This window comes from Mercenaria mercenaria, chromosome 2 (genome assembly GCF_021730395.1).
Source record: "Mercenaria mercenaria strain notata chromosome 2, MADL_Memer_1, whole genome shotgun sequence".
Taxonomy (NCBI): domain Eukaryota; kingdom Metazoa; phylum Mollusca; class Bivalvia; order Venerida; family Veneridae; genus Mercenaria; species Mercenaria mercenaria.
In genome coordinates this window covers 80,313,491-80,329,951 of record NC_069362.1, presented here as the reverse complement: position 1 = coordinate 80,329,951, position 16,461 = coordinate 80,313,491, and the positions used below count along the sequence as shown (strand labels likewise).

At 36.8% G+C, this 16,461-nt stretch overlaps 1 protein-coding gene across 1 annotated transcript; it reads left to right on the top strand.

The window, feature by feature from the left end:
• The first annotated feature begins 3,049 nt into the window (after positions 1-3,049).
• On the top strand, positions 3,050-5,110 carry LOC123558231 (trichohyalin-like). The gene has a single exon (XM_045350107.2). It carries the CDS (start codon positions 3,050-3,052, stop codon positions 5,108-5,110), a length of 2,061 nt encoding a protein of 686 aa, XP_045206042.2.
• The last annotated feature ends 11,351 nt before the right edge of the window (positions 5,111-16,461 follow it).

Here is a 16,461-nt window from a genome sequence, read left to right as displayed (position 1 = left end):
TTTGAAAAAGTTTCAGCCGGAAATATCTTATCGTTTTTAAAGCAGATAGGAATTTATAAAAAAATTGACATTTCATATTTTCATTAATATCTTTTGCAATATTATTATGTTTGCAGCTGATATTTTAACACACACGTATATACATTTCTACATAACTGATTTTAGATATGCTTTACATTTTTACATGGATGTTTTTTTTAGATATGTTTAACATTATTCATAGTGTTTTTTACATTTTTACATGGATGTTTTTGGGTACGCTTTACATTTTTACTTCAATGTTTATGTTTTACAGTTGGCGTTTGCAATATGACTTCTTCTCGGCGATATATGACCGTTTTGTGTCGATTCGCCCTAAAACCCAACTCACTCAAGCACTCACTCGTCAACAACGGGTATTTTTGTACCATTAAGGAAAAGCTCAGGGTCACAATGTTGTTTCCGTAATTGACAAAAGTGGACACACGCGACATGATACCCCAACCAGTCACATTATACTGATGTCATAGGACGCCATTTTAACAGTACACCCACTTAACTGATATTTTGTTATTATCAGCGTTCTATATCAACGTGTAATCACCAATGATAAACCAATAGTCTAAAATCATGAATAACAGTTTAAATCCTATACTTGCCCTATATGTCGGTCCATTATTTTCTCAAAACCTTGCTCTTTGGTCTCCTATTCATCATTAACAATTACTAACCTGTCACCCGTAACTAAATCTCCAATGCTCGGATACCATGTGTAACGCTTCATTACACATGATACCTGGTCATTGTAGTGATTTGGTTATATGTTACTGAGGTAACATCATATATATCTGATTAATAAATATTTAGGATATTTATTCTTTTCAGGTTAGTACATTTTTCCTATTTGATAAAGTAAAGTACATCACTTATAATAATTCATAGAAACATAACTTAGCTTTATATAAAGTATACAGTTGCACTGAAATCTCGAGTAATAGATTGTTAGTCTGAATAGATACATGAATATATGAACTTTGACCTCGTTTGATACATAATTTATGTTTACATTTTACTATCATTGTACATTTATTAAGATCATAACGCTTCATTACACATGATACCTGGTCATTGTAGTGATTTGGTTATATGTTACTGAGGTAACATCATATATATTTGATTAATAAATATTTAGGATATTTATTCTTTTCAGTTGTCTATCTGGCATTGACATATTGAACCCACTCTACCAAATAAATGTATGCCGACTGGGCTACGTCGACATTGGCGCCCAACGCGGTTAATCTGTGAGGAACTAAGTCGTCTTGAAGACACCAGTTTCCAGAGATGCCACTAGATAGTCAGCTTTGATTATTACAAACATGGATTTCTACACGTATATTACGTAGATATTTCTATTTGTATGTTTACAACGTAGTGTTGCAGTGAATCTGATTGGTTAATCGCAGTGCGGCATTTGCATATTACCAATGAATCTTTCTTCCCGCCATAGTGTACAATACTGATTGGATGTCACATGTCATATGACTTACCTGACCTTGGAGGTCACACCTATTGATTGGATATTATATCCGCCATCATAACTATTGATAAACATAGACACGTGTTTACATTCTTAACTTACCGGAACCGGTCCATTTTACGTTACGTTTTCCTAGGAACGTTCAACTCGAGACGTCGAGTTACTTTGTACGTTTTCGTCAGAAAAGCTAGCTTTCTTCAGAAGGAGGACTACGTTTTTCATCGTCGTTGGAGTGTGACACGGATATATGGAACTTTCACTTAAAGTGGAGCCAGGAACTGACATTTGATTTACCAGTGCTATATAAATTAGTTTATAGTGTGAGTGTTTAGTTTTATATGGACTAATTGGATTATTATTGTGTTGGATATAGTTTACACCAGGTAATCTTTTCTTTGCTTGTCATTGTTTATTTTTATTCTGATAGTGTTGTTTATTTTTTTTGTGTGTCAAATTTAACACTACGTATTAAGCTGGTATAAGTATTCTGGGTCTACATTTTTGATCCTGATTATATTTTTGGATTTTTCTGAATCATTTCAGTTGAAAAGTTTAGATTTCTTCAGAGATAGTTCATTCTTAGGGTCACATGCACACTAACATCATGTTAACTCCCCTTCTCGCTAACTTTGATTAGCCTATATATTCCTATATTACATTATTCCCTATATGATATAGTCAACCGTCACGATAGCCTAGTGGTTAGTACGGAGGCCTTCCAATCAGCAGATGTGAGTTCGAATCCCGTTCTGACCAAGAATATTTCCAGTTATCTTTTTTTCAACACAATGACTTAGAAAATTTTTTATGACTATAGTTTCGTAGTTTGTTTAAATCTTTTTGCAACTAGCATTGCATAAAGAAATTAACCACATAAAACACGGGTACATATACAATTGTGTTTCGTATGTAGACTTCATTGAATTTACTTACGAAATTTTGGCAGCATTACAATAAGCCTAGCATAAAGTTATCTCTAGAAATTCTGTGGTTAAATCATAATTATTTCATCAGAAATTTGTCTCATTTATAGGTATAGATATCTATAAATTGTGACAAAGTTAAAAGCTGTTATTGGTAATCGGAAAAGTTCAATTGGAGCGACGCGGCTTTTATAACAAAACCGTATTAAATAGCGCATATAGTATACCGACTCCGTGGTGTAGCGGTAGCGACAGGCGCCTTGAGATCTCGGGATAGCTGGTTCGAACCCCGCAAGCGGAAGATTTTTTTTTCGTTTTTTTTTTCTTTGTTGACAAGTTGTATATAATACACTATATGTGTTGTGTAAGTGTGTTTAAGTTTTCAGGTGTTTAATCAAAAGTGAAATAAAGTGAGATGTGTGTATTTGTATTTTAATTGAACACTGTTTTATTGTATGGTATGCATTATTGAACACTGTTTTATAGTATGGTGTTATATATTGGACAATGTTTTAACGTATGGTGTGTAGTATTGGACACTGTTTAACTGAACATTGGTGTTAACAAAAGGAGTATTTGGTGTTTAACGAAGTGAATATTCAAAACAATGGCAGAATATCTATCGGAAAGAGAACTGAGAAAAATCCTCAGGAGTCGTGCTAGAGAAAGGCAACTACAGGAAGAAGAAGAAAAGAAAAATGCTAGAAGAATGGCAAGAAATGAAAGGAGTCATCAGGAAAGTTCTAGGCATGAACAAATACAGATACATAGTGTTTTGAATAACAATGCTGGAGAGGAAGTTCTTGATACGGAACCTGATAGAGGCCATTATTATAAATATATAGATAATGAGCTCGACATAGCATATGGAAGGATGCAGTATGAAAGTGATTCAGATAGTGAATTGTCTAATTTAAACACAATAGATGAATATCTTCATGAAGAAACTAGAAGAAGTATTCAAAACAGCTTAAGAGAAAAGAAATCTATTGAAGGTACAACACTCAGTAAGGATACAGAAAGTGTTGAAAGTAATTTGGCCTATATCAACAGACACATAGAGGATCTAAATCTAACTCTCAAAGAGTTACAGGAAAAGGGAGAAGGAAATTTGCAAGAAAAGCTGAATGTGGAAAACGAGGAGTGTTTTGAAGAAAACACATACGAAGGAAATATAGAAAGAGGAGAGACAGAGAGAGTGAACACAAATGAAAGATATGACTCATGGAGATACGTTTCAGAGAGAAGCAATAGAATGACAGATACTAAAGGAGAAAAAAAGAATGAACAAATTCAGAAAGATATTGACATGAAGTTGTCAAAAATTAGAAAGGAAAATGATGACATCAAAAGTCATTCAAGTCGTTATGAAAGAGAAAGTTTGAAGCTTAGAAAGTTACAATTAGAAGAAGAGAAACATAGGCAGCTGATGTTAGAAAATGAACTGAAATTACAAGAAGAAATAGATAGGAAGAGAAAGTCTGAGAAAGAGTTACTAGAAAGAATAAAGCTATTAGAGGAACAAGAATGTGACCTCAATAGCAAGAGGAACGAAAACGAAATACTTGAACGAGAAATATCTGCTAAGAAAGTTGAAGATGAAGCACTAAATCAGAAAATAACACTTCTTAAAGAGAAGGAGAGATTGCTAACGCAAAAAGCTGAGACACAGGTGAAAGATAAGGATGCAATGAAAAAGGATAAAGTCGAAAGACAGATAATAAAAGTAGACAGAGAAAGAAAAGATGAATATCCAGCTTTTAAACTAGGTTCACCAAAGATACCTTCATTCGATGGGACTCATTTCGAGAACTGGAAAATGGAAGTAAACTGTCTCCTTCAAACAAAGATGTATCCAGATTACGCCATTTTACAGGCAATTAGAAATTCTCTGAAGGATGAAACACGACAAGTTTTGCTGACATTGAAAGCCACAGCAACAAGCAGAGAAATAATGGATAAGCTCAGTGAAATATATGGAGATATCAAAACGGAGGACAAAGTAGTCCAAGATTTTTATTCTGCAAAGCAAAAGCAAGGTGAAACAATATCTGCTTGGGGAGTTAGAGTTGAGACATTGTTTCAGAAAGCTGTAGATAAAGGAGAAATAGAAGAAAGGAAAAGAGATAAAAAGTTAAAGGAAAGGTTTTGGAGAGGACTAAAGTCCGAGAAATTGAAATTTGCTACAAGAGTATTTTATGAATCGACAGATTCATTTGAAAAGTTACGTAGGAAAACTCGACTAGAGGAAGAGGAAGATAGTAAAGACTTAGAAAGAGAGAGGTCAGAACAGATAAAGATCAACGCTCTGCAGGAGAAGAAAATCGATGAAAAATTAGGTATTCTTCAAGAACTCCTTGAACGGATGAAGACAATGGAGTCAGATATAGGAAAGCTTAAACACCAGAACCAATATAGAAATCAAAGTAACCAAGGAAGGGATTATCAAAGGAGGCCATTTAGAGGAGGATACAGAGGTAGAAGATTTGAATACAGAGATCGCCGTTCAAATGGAGATCAAACCAATGATAGAAATAGAGAAAACAAAGGCAAACACGATGATAAGGAACAATCTACAGATACACGGATAGGAAAGAACAAATCTGACAAGCAGAATTTAAATGGGGACAAGCTTCCATCGGAGGGCCCGATGGAAGCTCGAAAGTAAAAGGCCCTAAAACAGATCTAAAGCAGAGGCTTATAGGAAAAGCAAATGAAAGTAAGATAATCATTGAAGGAAAAGAAGTTAAAGCTTTGGTTGACACGGGATCGATGGTAAGCACTGTATCAGAGGAATTTTATTTAAAGCTAGAAAACGGACCAGAGTTATTGGACTTGAAAGATTTTGATCTGAATATCACGTGCGCTGATGGAAATGAATTGCCATACAAGGGGTACATAGAGGCAAAGGTTAACTTACCAGACATTAGTACAGATGGAATTGTTTTTCCCCTTCTGGTTGTTAAAACTACAGCGTATAGTGAACACGTTCCTGTTATAGTTGGCACAAATATTATTAGAGAGTTTGCAAGATTGCATGAAAATCCGTCGGTTGATACTGATCATATATCTTTGGAATGGAAGACTGCGTTTGACGCAATAACAAGGTCATGTGCTGGCGTAGTAAAGGCAACAAAGTCTTTTACGATGAAACCAATGGAAGTCAAGACTGTAATTGGGTTGATTCGTAAACAGTATAATGTAGCTTCAGCAGTTACTGAAGATGTTGAGAATGCTGGTCCAAGTAAACCATCTGTATGTCCACGTGTTGTTACACTTAACAACCCTGGAAAAACAGCAAGAATTCCAGTAAAAGTTGTTAATTTGTCAGCAAAGACAATAACTGTTCAAGCAAAGTCTGCTATTTGCCAGTTACAACAAGTTGATGTTTTAAGACAAGCATCCTTGTTTGAAGATTCTTCTGAAAGAGAAACTATACTTACCAATGAATCATCTGAAAAAGAAAGTACACTTACCGATGAGTTTCATGAAGATGATGAGATACTTACCTCTGAAGGTCCTGTTATCAACCAACAGTCTGCTACATCTGAACCTGAAATAGAAATGGAAACTATGAACAAAGGCAATGAATATGGAGTTGATTTAAAGGATTCGGAATTAACCAAAGAACAACAAGATAGAGTTCTGAAACTGTTTGAAAAATATGAATCGATTTTTCCAAAAACATCATTAGATCTTGGCCATACCAATGTAATCAGACATAAAATTGAACTCACCAACAATGAACCATTTAAAGAACCTTATCGGAGAATTCCCCCATCAATCTTCAATGAAGTGAAACACCATCTACAGGAAATGATCGATATTGGTGCAATCAGCGAATCAAAAAGTCCGTGGTGTTCCAACGTCGTGATCGTTCGGAAGAAAGACGGCACGATTAGATTCTGTATCGACTTCAGAAAATTGAATTCTAGGACGAAGAAAGACGCGTATAGCATCCCACTGTGGAAGACACTCTTCACATGCTCTCTGGTGCTAAATATTTTTCCAAGTTGGATCTTAAGTCTGGCTATTGGCAAGTGGAGTTAGAGGAGTCCGACAAGGAGAAGACAGCATTTCAGGTTGGTGGACTCGGATTTTACCAATGTAACCGGATGCCTTTCGGCCTATGCAACGCACCAGCCACCTTTCAGCGACTAATGGAGCGCTGTATGGGTGACCTCAACCTGAGAGACTGTCTCATATACCTTGACGATATCATCATTTTCAGTAAAGATATCGACTCCCACCTCGATCCCCTTCGACAAGGTTTTCCAACGTTTGGCAGAATACCAGCTTAAGATCAAGCCATCCAAGTGTGAATTCCTACAGAAAGAGACTTCATATCTCGGACACATCGTTTCAGAAGAGGGAATAAAGGCTGACCCTAAGAAGTCAGAGACAGTGAAGAATTGGCCCACTCCAAAGTCCGTGAAAGAGGTCAGATAGTTCCTAGGATTCGCCGGTTACTATCGACGATTCATTAAGGGATTCGCATCTATAGCCAGACCCCTTTCTGATTTGTTAATAGGGCACCCAACAAAGAAGCAGAAACGAAAAACTCCAAATAAAGTGAAGCGCACTCCATTCGTATGGACGGAGAAACAACAAATAGCTTTTGACAGCATAAAGGAACAGCTCACCAATCCACCAATTCTTGGATTTGCTGACTACACAAAGCCCTTTACGCTTCATGTGGACGCTTCTTCAATTGGACTTGGCGCGGTTCTGTATCAGAAGCAGGACGATAACGATCGTGTCATTGCTTACGCAAGTCGTAGTTTAAAGCCGAGTGAGAGGAATTATCCTGCTCACAAGCTCGAATTTCTTGCTCTCAAGTGGGCGGTAACTGAAAAGTACCATGAGTACTTGTACGGCTCGAAATTCTTGGTTGTGACGGATAATAACCCTCTCACATACGTCAACACGACCGCCAAACTGGATGCTACAGGACACAGATGGCTTGCCGCACTCTCCAATTACAATTATTCCATCAAGTACAGGAAAGGCAAAAGTCACTCAGATGCAGATGGTCTCAGTAGAATTGTCCCTCGCGAGATAGTTGAAGCTGTTTCTCTTGCAGGAACTACAGAAACAACTCCATTTCAGGATATTGTTCATGATCCTGACCTGCCAATGCCACAGCTGGACATTATTGTAGATGATGACTATCTCCACAACAATAGTTTGTCGTCCAAGAACTGGAATTTGGCACAACGACAGGATTCTATCATTTCACAGGTAGCAGAGCATATCAGAAACGGTACTAAACCGGCTCAGCCATACAACCGTGAAATCTCTAGCTATCTGCGAGAATGGAAGAATCTTGTTGAATTACAGGGAGTTATTTACAGGAAAGCATCTATCTCCGGAGAGGAATACCTACACCTGGTTCTCCCCGAGGCACTAAGAGACGAGATCTTTAGGGACCTGCACAATGAGCTCGGTCATCAAGGTCGTGATCGGACGACAGCTTTGTTTAAGGAACGTTTTTATTGGCCAGGAATGGACAGTTTTATTGCAGAGAAAGTCCGTACGTGTGACAGATGCATTCGCCGGAAGTCTGCAGCCACCAGAGCAGAACTGACACCAATTGAATCTACTGCACCCATGGAAGTTGTATGCGTAGATTATCTATCGCTAGAACGCTCAAAGGGAGGATTCGAGAATATTCTGGTTTTGACGGATCATTTTAGTAGATACGCACAGGCGTATCCCACCCGCAACCAGACTGCTAAAACTACTGCTAGGATTCTGTTTGACAACTTTGTCATCCATTACGGATTCCCATCCAGGATCCATAGCGACCAAGGCCAGAATTTTGAAGCCACCCTCATCAAAGAGCTCTGCAGCTTGGCTTGTGTTGAGAAGACAAGGACCACGCCTTACCATGCTATGGGGAATGGAATGGTCGAACGATTCAACCAAACATTACTCAAAATGCTTGGTACTCTAGAGGAGCATCAAAAGTCCGATTGGAAAGCTCATGTTCCTAGTCTAGTTCATGCATATAACGCCACTCGTCACGAAGGTACTGGTTTTTCGCCGTACTTTCTGATGTTTGGTAGACATCCTAGACTGGCAATTGATGCTTTTCTAGGGTTACCGAAAGGCGATTTATCGTCAAGCATACAGTCGGAGTACGTGTTGAAGCTTCGAGACCGTCTTCGTTCCGCATATGCCAAGGCACGCCAGACTGCCTCTAAGACGTCTTCTACCAACAAGATCAACTACGACCAGAAGGCAAGAAGTTCTGTACTCCGTCCAGGTGATCGGGTGCTGGTTCGGAATGTCTCAATCCGTGGCAAACAAAAACTTGCTGACAAGTGGGAACCGCATCCATATATTGTCCTTAGACAGCCCTTGGAAGATACGCCTGTCTATGAGGTCAAACGGGAGGGGTCACGATATAAAAAGTCAAGGACTTTACATCGGAACCTGCTCCTTCCGTTTATGACCATCACAGACAAAGACGATGCAGCAGATGCTGAGGACAACTTAGACGACAATTCAGAAGACAATCGTGTCACTGAAGAGTTCAGCCACTCAGATGATGACGACGTAGAGTCAGCTACTGAAACGGATACTTCAGAACACAGTCAGCCATATGTCATTCCGATGAGAAGGAAACCTGGCGAACCAGGACTGCGACGTCCATCAGCCCCAAAGAGAAGTCGACAACCTCCAAAATGGTTGTCGTCTGGTGACTGGCAGCTAGGATAGAATTGGACACAGTGAAAATAATGTGATTGTTTTATTATTTTAGCAGCTAATATCATTTTATTTGATGTGTGGATGTCAGTGACTTTGATTATTGAATATATCATATTGTTTATATGCACTGGATATATCAAATTATTTCCTAGACATATTAACTTTGTATTTGTCTCGGAACTGCTTATTTTGACAGGAACCTTTGAGCTTTTGAGCTTTACAGTGGTAAAACTTTGTATAGCATACTTACCTGAACTTACCTTGATTTACAGATGGATCCTTAGTAAGGACATAAAGCTTAACTTAGTTGATGTTAATTATACTTACTTTCCAGATGGATCCGGAGTATGAACATAAATACTTACCTGAGTTTATGTTGATTATACTTACCTTTCAGGATGTGTAACGATTGGTACTGTCGGCTTTCGTCAATAAGGCGTACGGTTTATTGCTAATTGAGATCTTTGATCATTTGCATATCTTTACAGGTAATAACATACTTACCTATGGTACTGTACACAGTAGAGAGTTGTGTAGCCCAGCCAGTGTGTACATATATGTAGTACTACTTTCTTTTCAGTACAGTTTTAATATTATCATGTGTTTTTAAATTATTCATTTCTATTCAGATGACGAAAAGCAAAAAGTCAGGAGACTTTTTCTCGTGCAAGGGGGAGTATGTCATAGGACGCCATTTTAACAGTACACCCACTTAACTGATATTTTGTTATTATCAGCGTTCTATATCAACGTGTAATCACCAATGATAAACCAATAGTCTAAAATCATGAATAACAGTTTAAATCCTATACTTGCCCTATATGTCGGTCCATTATTTTCTCAAAACCTTGCTCTTTGGTCTCCTATTCATCATTAACAATTACTAACCTGTCACCCGTAAATAAATCTCCAATGCTCGGATACCATGTGTAACGCTTCATTACACATGATACCTGGTCATTGTAGTGATTTGGTTATATGTTACTGAGGTAACATCATATATATCTGATTAATAAGTATTTAGGATATTTATTCTTTTCAGGTTAGTACATTTTTCCTATTTGATAAAGTAAAGTACATCACTTATAATAATTCATAGAAACATAACTTAGCTTTATATAAAGTATACAGTTGCACTGAAATCTCGAGTAAAGATTGTTAGTCTGAATAGATACATGAATATATGAACTTTGACCTCGTTTGATACATAATTTATGTTTACATTTTACTATCATTGTACATTTATTAAGATCATAACGCTTCATTACACATGATACCTGGTCATTGTAGTGATTTGGTTATATGTTACTGAGGTAACATCATATATATTTGATTAATAAATATTTAGGATATTTATTCTTTTCAGTTGTCTATCTGGCATTGACATATTGAACCCACTCTACCAAATAAATGTATGCCGACTGGGCTACGTCGACACTGACACCGTGCTGACCAGTCTTGTTCATTTTCTGTAGGAGCCATAATTTTAATTTGTGTACAATCTATCACTCCTATAACCTTTGGAAGCCCTGAAGAAGTTAAGAGAAATATGTTTTCATGTTCATTTTTCATCCACTTTTCATTATATTATTAGATGGTATAATGAAAAGATGGAGGGCTATTGTACGTTAACCGACACTGTTGTTGCTACCTGGTAAAACAATGTAATATTTAAGGTTGAAGTTTTATGATATGCATTACAATACTTAATGACCTTTATATTCTAAATTGATGCCTGCTTTATATATTTTTGATCCAAGTATGTGAAGACATCTGCTTATGGTGAGTATTGTGATCACTTTATGTCCGTTGTGCGTCTGTCTGTCCGTCGTCGACAATTTCTTTTAACGACATCTCCTACGAAACCACTGAATGGATTTTAATGAAACTTTGCCTGGATATTCCTGTGGTGGTCATCTACAAACATTGATCAAACGGTTTCGCTTGGTTGCACATAAGGGGCACCAAAGCTAAAAGTTGAAAAATCTTCAAACGTCATCTCCTAAATTGTTTGTTTGATTTTGAAATAATTTCACAGAACTGCTAACCTTCTACCAAGATTGTTCTTTTTTTCCGGTTCGTCAAATACGTGGCCGCCAGATGGTGTCAAGAGCCATCATGACCATCTTGTTTTGTTTGTTTTAACATCACACCAACACAATTATAGGTCATCTTTCCAGTTTTTGTTGGCGGAGGAAGGTTTCATCTGTACATTATTTTATTACAGGCAGGCATCTGGGTAGAAACTTAACTTCTATAAACCAAATGAATGGCTTAATGTTAAGATTTTAACGCCAATCTGCACCTGTGAGAGGTAACAACTCAAACTCCTTGACCGCTCAGCAACGTAGGCCCTTCTTAAATTTATTACTACTATTCAGTCCAGATGTGAATATCAAGTGATAGACCAAGGGCCATGTGTCATTTGATAGTATTCAGTTTCTCAATGCATTATTAAGGTATTTACTTTAAACTCTGTCTTACTTGAGAGGTACTTATCCACTTTTTACTAAATTGGGTCATTGTATACAGGCATAACATCTCGGCCAAGATCAATAACCAGCTGGATTGTATTAGCTGCTCTGGAGTTTTAAACCTTGAATTAATCAAAATTGTGTCTGCTGAGTAGTTCTTATCCAATGTTTGCTAAACTTGGTCACAATTTTTATGGGCTAAATATCTCGGACAACTTTAAGAAACGTCCGGATTGTTCCAATGACTATCGAGTTGTAGGCCTAGAATTACTCAAATCTATGACATTTGACAATGTCGGCTTCTTACTTGGCAATATGCAGGTTTAAGTTCTGCTTGGAAATTACTGTCTCTCTGAAACTAATGCAGATTCTTTGTTGAAACTTAGTACATAATGTTTGGTGAAATTAAACAAGAACATAGCATCAAGTCAACTCTTGTTCAGTAGATCTGATAATTGGCTGGTATGATTCTTTGTATGTGGAGATTAAGTTCAAATCTAGCAATATTAAATTGTGCAGGAGAGCTTGATTTATAATACTTATTCTAATATAAATGCTTATATCAACACAATGATGGTTATGTTGACGTCAGATCGAAGTGATATTTAGCACCGCACGTATGCATCTAGAAATAACGCTTTTAAATTTGATCAAATATTTTACTTAATAGCAATTGTTTTAAATGAAATGTCACATTGCACAAAATTAATGTCTTGATTAATGTACACACATACTGAGTTGGTTATTTGTTTTGCAGAATATTGCGCCATCATTTTCGCCCAAATTGAACTCTTCCGCAATACGTAATACTAATTCTGGTCCTAGAATGTGTAAACAAATGGGCGCGACAACCTACCATGTGGCGCCATATATGCACGAAGAAACAGTTTTGTAGTATTTGATATAGATTTGACAACAAAATACCTTGTACAAAATTTATAGTAAAACAGTGTTTGAACACTATTTATTACACCCCGGGTATAACCGCCCAGTGTATAAAAAGTGTTAAGATACTGTTACACTGTTTTTCTATAAATTATATTTCTAAAGTTTCACAAAATATTGGTTAAAAAATATTTTTATGAAAAATTGTAGTTTTGGAGGAAGAAGATGAAACTGATCAGAGTCAGAGGATGACCTTACTCCAGGTATTATTTTTTATTCTATTGTAAAAGACTAGGTGAAAGACCCCCGGCCCCTACTATTGTTTTCATTGTTAAGCTTTCCTAAATCCTATAAGAAAACTAGCTTTGAAACTTTACACCCCTGTTTATCAGTTTATCATTAGGTGAACAGTACTGAATACATAGGCAAAGAAGGGAGTCAGTGGCGCAGTGGTTAGCGGGTTGGACTACAACGCCAGCATTCCGAGTTTGATTCCCGGTCGCAGCTTATATCCCGACTAGTATTCAGTGCTGGGTGATTTACTTAAATTGGTGCTGTTTCCAGGTGTATCGGCCTAGACTGGATACTGGGGAGGTAAATGACGCCTGCCGTGGACTTTCGCCGACTACCAATGTTAAACAAGAAACTTTACCTTTTTAAAATAACTCTGATAACCATTTCATCAGAATTATGAGGCCTTTATTACCTCATAATAAATATATAATAATTAAAATATATTGGGGTTTTTTTGGGGTCCATTTTCCTCGAGTTCTAAAAGAGCTTTAGCTTTGATTTTGTTTAGCATAGACTTTATTATCGTTAGGTTATTAAGTAGGTCAAGAACCATAACTCTCTTTCATTTTGGGCCTTTGTTTAAGTTTACTTTTCTTGAATACTTACTATAGCTTTTAAACTTCATACATTTCTTTTTTGTCATCAGTTAAGATGAGTAAGAAGGCTAAGGGCCATGGAAAATGGTTTTAAATATTCCCAATCAAAAGCTCAGTTTGTCCACTTTTGTCAATTACGGAAACATCATTGTGACCCTGAGCTTTTTTTAAATGGTACAAAAATACCCGTTGTTGACGAAGCAAAATTTCTAGGTGTTACCTTCGATACAAAGCTTTCTTTTATACCACATATAAAATACTTGAAATCCACCTATCTGAAGTCATTGAATATTTTAAAGGTAATTTCAAATACTGATTGGGGAGCCGATCGCATGGTTTTATTAAGACTTTATAGGGCTTTAATTAGATCTAAGCTAGATTACGGTTGTGTTTGATGATTTCATACGTGTATATATTTTCACATAACTGCTTTTAGATATGCTTTACATTTTTGCATGTGTGGTTTAAGGTATGCTTTACAATTGGCGTTTACAATACAACTTCTTCTCGGCGATATATGGCCATTTTTGTCGATTCTCCGTAAACCCCAACTCACTCATTCACTGATCAGCCTGCACAACCATGCAGTCTGATCAAGATCTGCACAGTTCGCCATTCAGTCAGTTTTTTCTGGTAAGCACTTCTTTTAACAGTCAATGGTACTGTCCAAATGGAAAGATAGACATGTTCATTGTAGACATTTAGCAGGGTAAGGGTTAAAACAGTTACGTGGAGGTGCGAAGAATATTCAGAACTTCTTCAGATGCAATCGCCATTCTGCACATTTTTTGTTTAGAAAACTTGACAATGGATCAAAATTTTTACAAACTAGTGCTAAAAGATTCAAATACAAAATAACCACCCAAGTCGCCTCAGCTTCAGTTTGTAGGTAGAGCATGTTTCCAATAGGTCATACTGACAACAAATATGGAAGGGCATCTTGTACTGGACATATTTATGGTAAATTGAGTCAATAGGGACTGCCACTGATGTATCTAACACTTTTCAGAAACTGAACCAGTCAGTAAAATGCAGAATGTTGGGAAGGAGAAACGTTAGTGATAGCATCCCAAAACCATCAAAGTTTGGTAATGTGAGCTTTTAGAGTCGTTGGGTATTTTGTTATGGAAGGTGAAGGGATATACTTTTGGCATTATCTGTCTGCATTTCTGTCATATATATCTCAAAAATATAAAAGGATTATCCATTCTTGGACCCAAAAAATCTATCATCAAAGGCAATGCAGATATTGAATTGAAACATTACAAAAGTTACTGATGTGTGTAAAATGTGGTGAACAAAAATGGTATGCAGATACTGTACTTGGCTGACACCTGACATAGATGTTGGGTGCTTTTGTATAAAGTCATACCATCAAGTCCTATGATCTCGTACAAGAAATTGGACAATATACCTATTGTTAGATGGAAAATCCATTTTACTGACAAGCATTTATAAGTTTTCATATAATAAATTGACTTTCGTTTGTACTTCAGGCATTAAGCAGAGGATCTTCTTATCCGAAGAAGAAAGAAGAAAAGTTGCGGAATGCTTCAGATCCCAAATAAGCATAGAAAAAGTACCCGGAAAACTGGATGTTTTAAAATTTTCCATAAAAACCCTTCGTTTAAAAAGTATGAATGGAAAAAAGTAAAATTTACTGTCCATAATTTAATAAGCAAAAAAAACATACCATCAAGTCCTATTATCTCGTACAAGAAATTGGACAACATACCTATTGTTAGATAGAAAATCTATTTTATTGACAAGCATTTGAAAGTTTTCATATAATAAACTGACCTTCGTTTGTACTTCAGGCATTAAGCAGAGGATCTTGTTATCCGAAGAAGAAAGAAGAAAAGTTGCGGAATACTTCAGATCCTAAATAAGCATAGAAAAAGTACCTGGAAAACTGGATGTTTTAAACTTTTTCCATAAAAACCCTTCGTTTAAAAAGTATGAATGGAAAAAATTAAAATTTACCGTCCACAATTAAATAAGCAAGAAAAAACATACCATCAAGTCCTATTATCTCGTACAAGAAATTGGACAATATACCTATTGTTAGATGGAAAATCCATTTTAATGACAAGCATTTGAAAGTTTTCATATAATAAACTGACTTTCGTTTGTACTTCATGCATTAAGCAGAGGATCTTCTTATCCGAAGAAGAAAGAAGAAAAGTTGCGGAATGCTTCAGATCCTAAATAAGCATAGAAAAAGTACCTGGAAAACTGGATGTTTTAAACTTTTTCCATAAAAACCCTTCGTTTGAAAAGTATGAATGGAAAAAAAGTAAGATTTACTGTCCACAATCTAATAAGCAAGAAAAAACGTTTTTTGCAATTGCCCTCACCTTGATAAAATGTCAAACAAAGCTTTATTAGTCCCCTACTGGTTATCAGTTTCGGGGACTATAGAAATGCGCTTTTCCGTCCGTCCCGAACTGTTTGAAAAACGGGACGTATTATGGGAACGCCCACGGCGGGCGGGCGAACGGCGTCCACAGACTTTGTCTGGAGCATATCTTCTTCATGTATGGAGGTATTTTTCAATTGTTCACCATCATGACACGGGTGTCATGCGCAAGAACCAGGTCCCTAGGTCTAAGGTCAAGGTCACACTTAGAGGTCAAAATCAAATTCAAGAATGACTGTCCGGAGCATAATTATCTTCTTCGTGCATGGAGAGATTTTGATGTAACTTTGCACAATTGTTCACCATCATGAGACGGAGTGTCGTGCACAAGAACCGGCTCTCTAAGTCTAAGGTCAATGTAACACTTACAGGTCAAAGAATACAACAATGAAAACTTTGTCCGGAGCATTTCTTCTACATGCATTGAGGGATTTTGATTTAACTTGGCACAAATGTTCACAACCATGAGACGAAGTGTCATGCACAAGAACCAGGTTCCTAGGTCTAAGGTCAATTTGTTTGTTTGTTGTGGATTTAACGCCGTTTTTCAACAGTATTTCAGTCAGGTAACGTAACCAGTGTTCCTGGATTCTGTACCAGTACAAACCTGTTCTCCTAAAGTAACTGCCAACTTCCC

Bases quoted from the DNA above. Each gene is read 5' to 3' on its own strand.
- LOC123558231 (XM_045350107.2), top strand. From the start codon at position 3,050: ATGGCAGAATATCTATCGGAAAGAGAACTGAGAAAAATCCTCAGGAGT.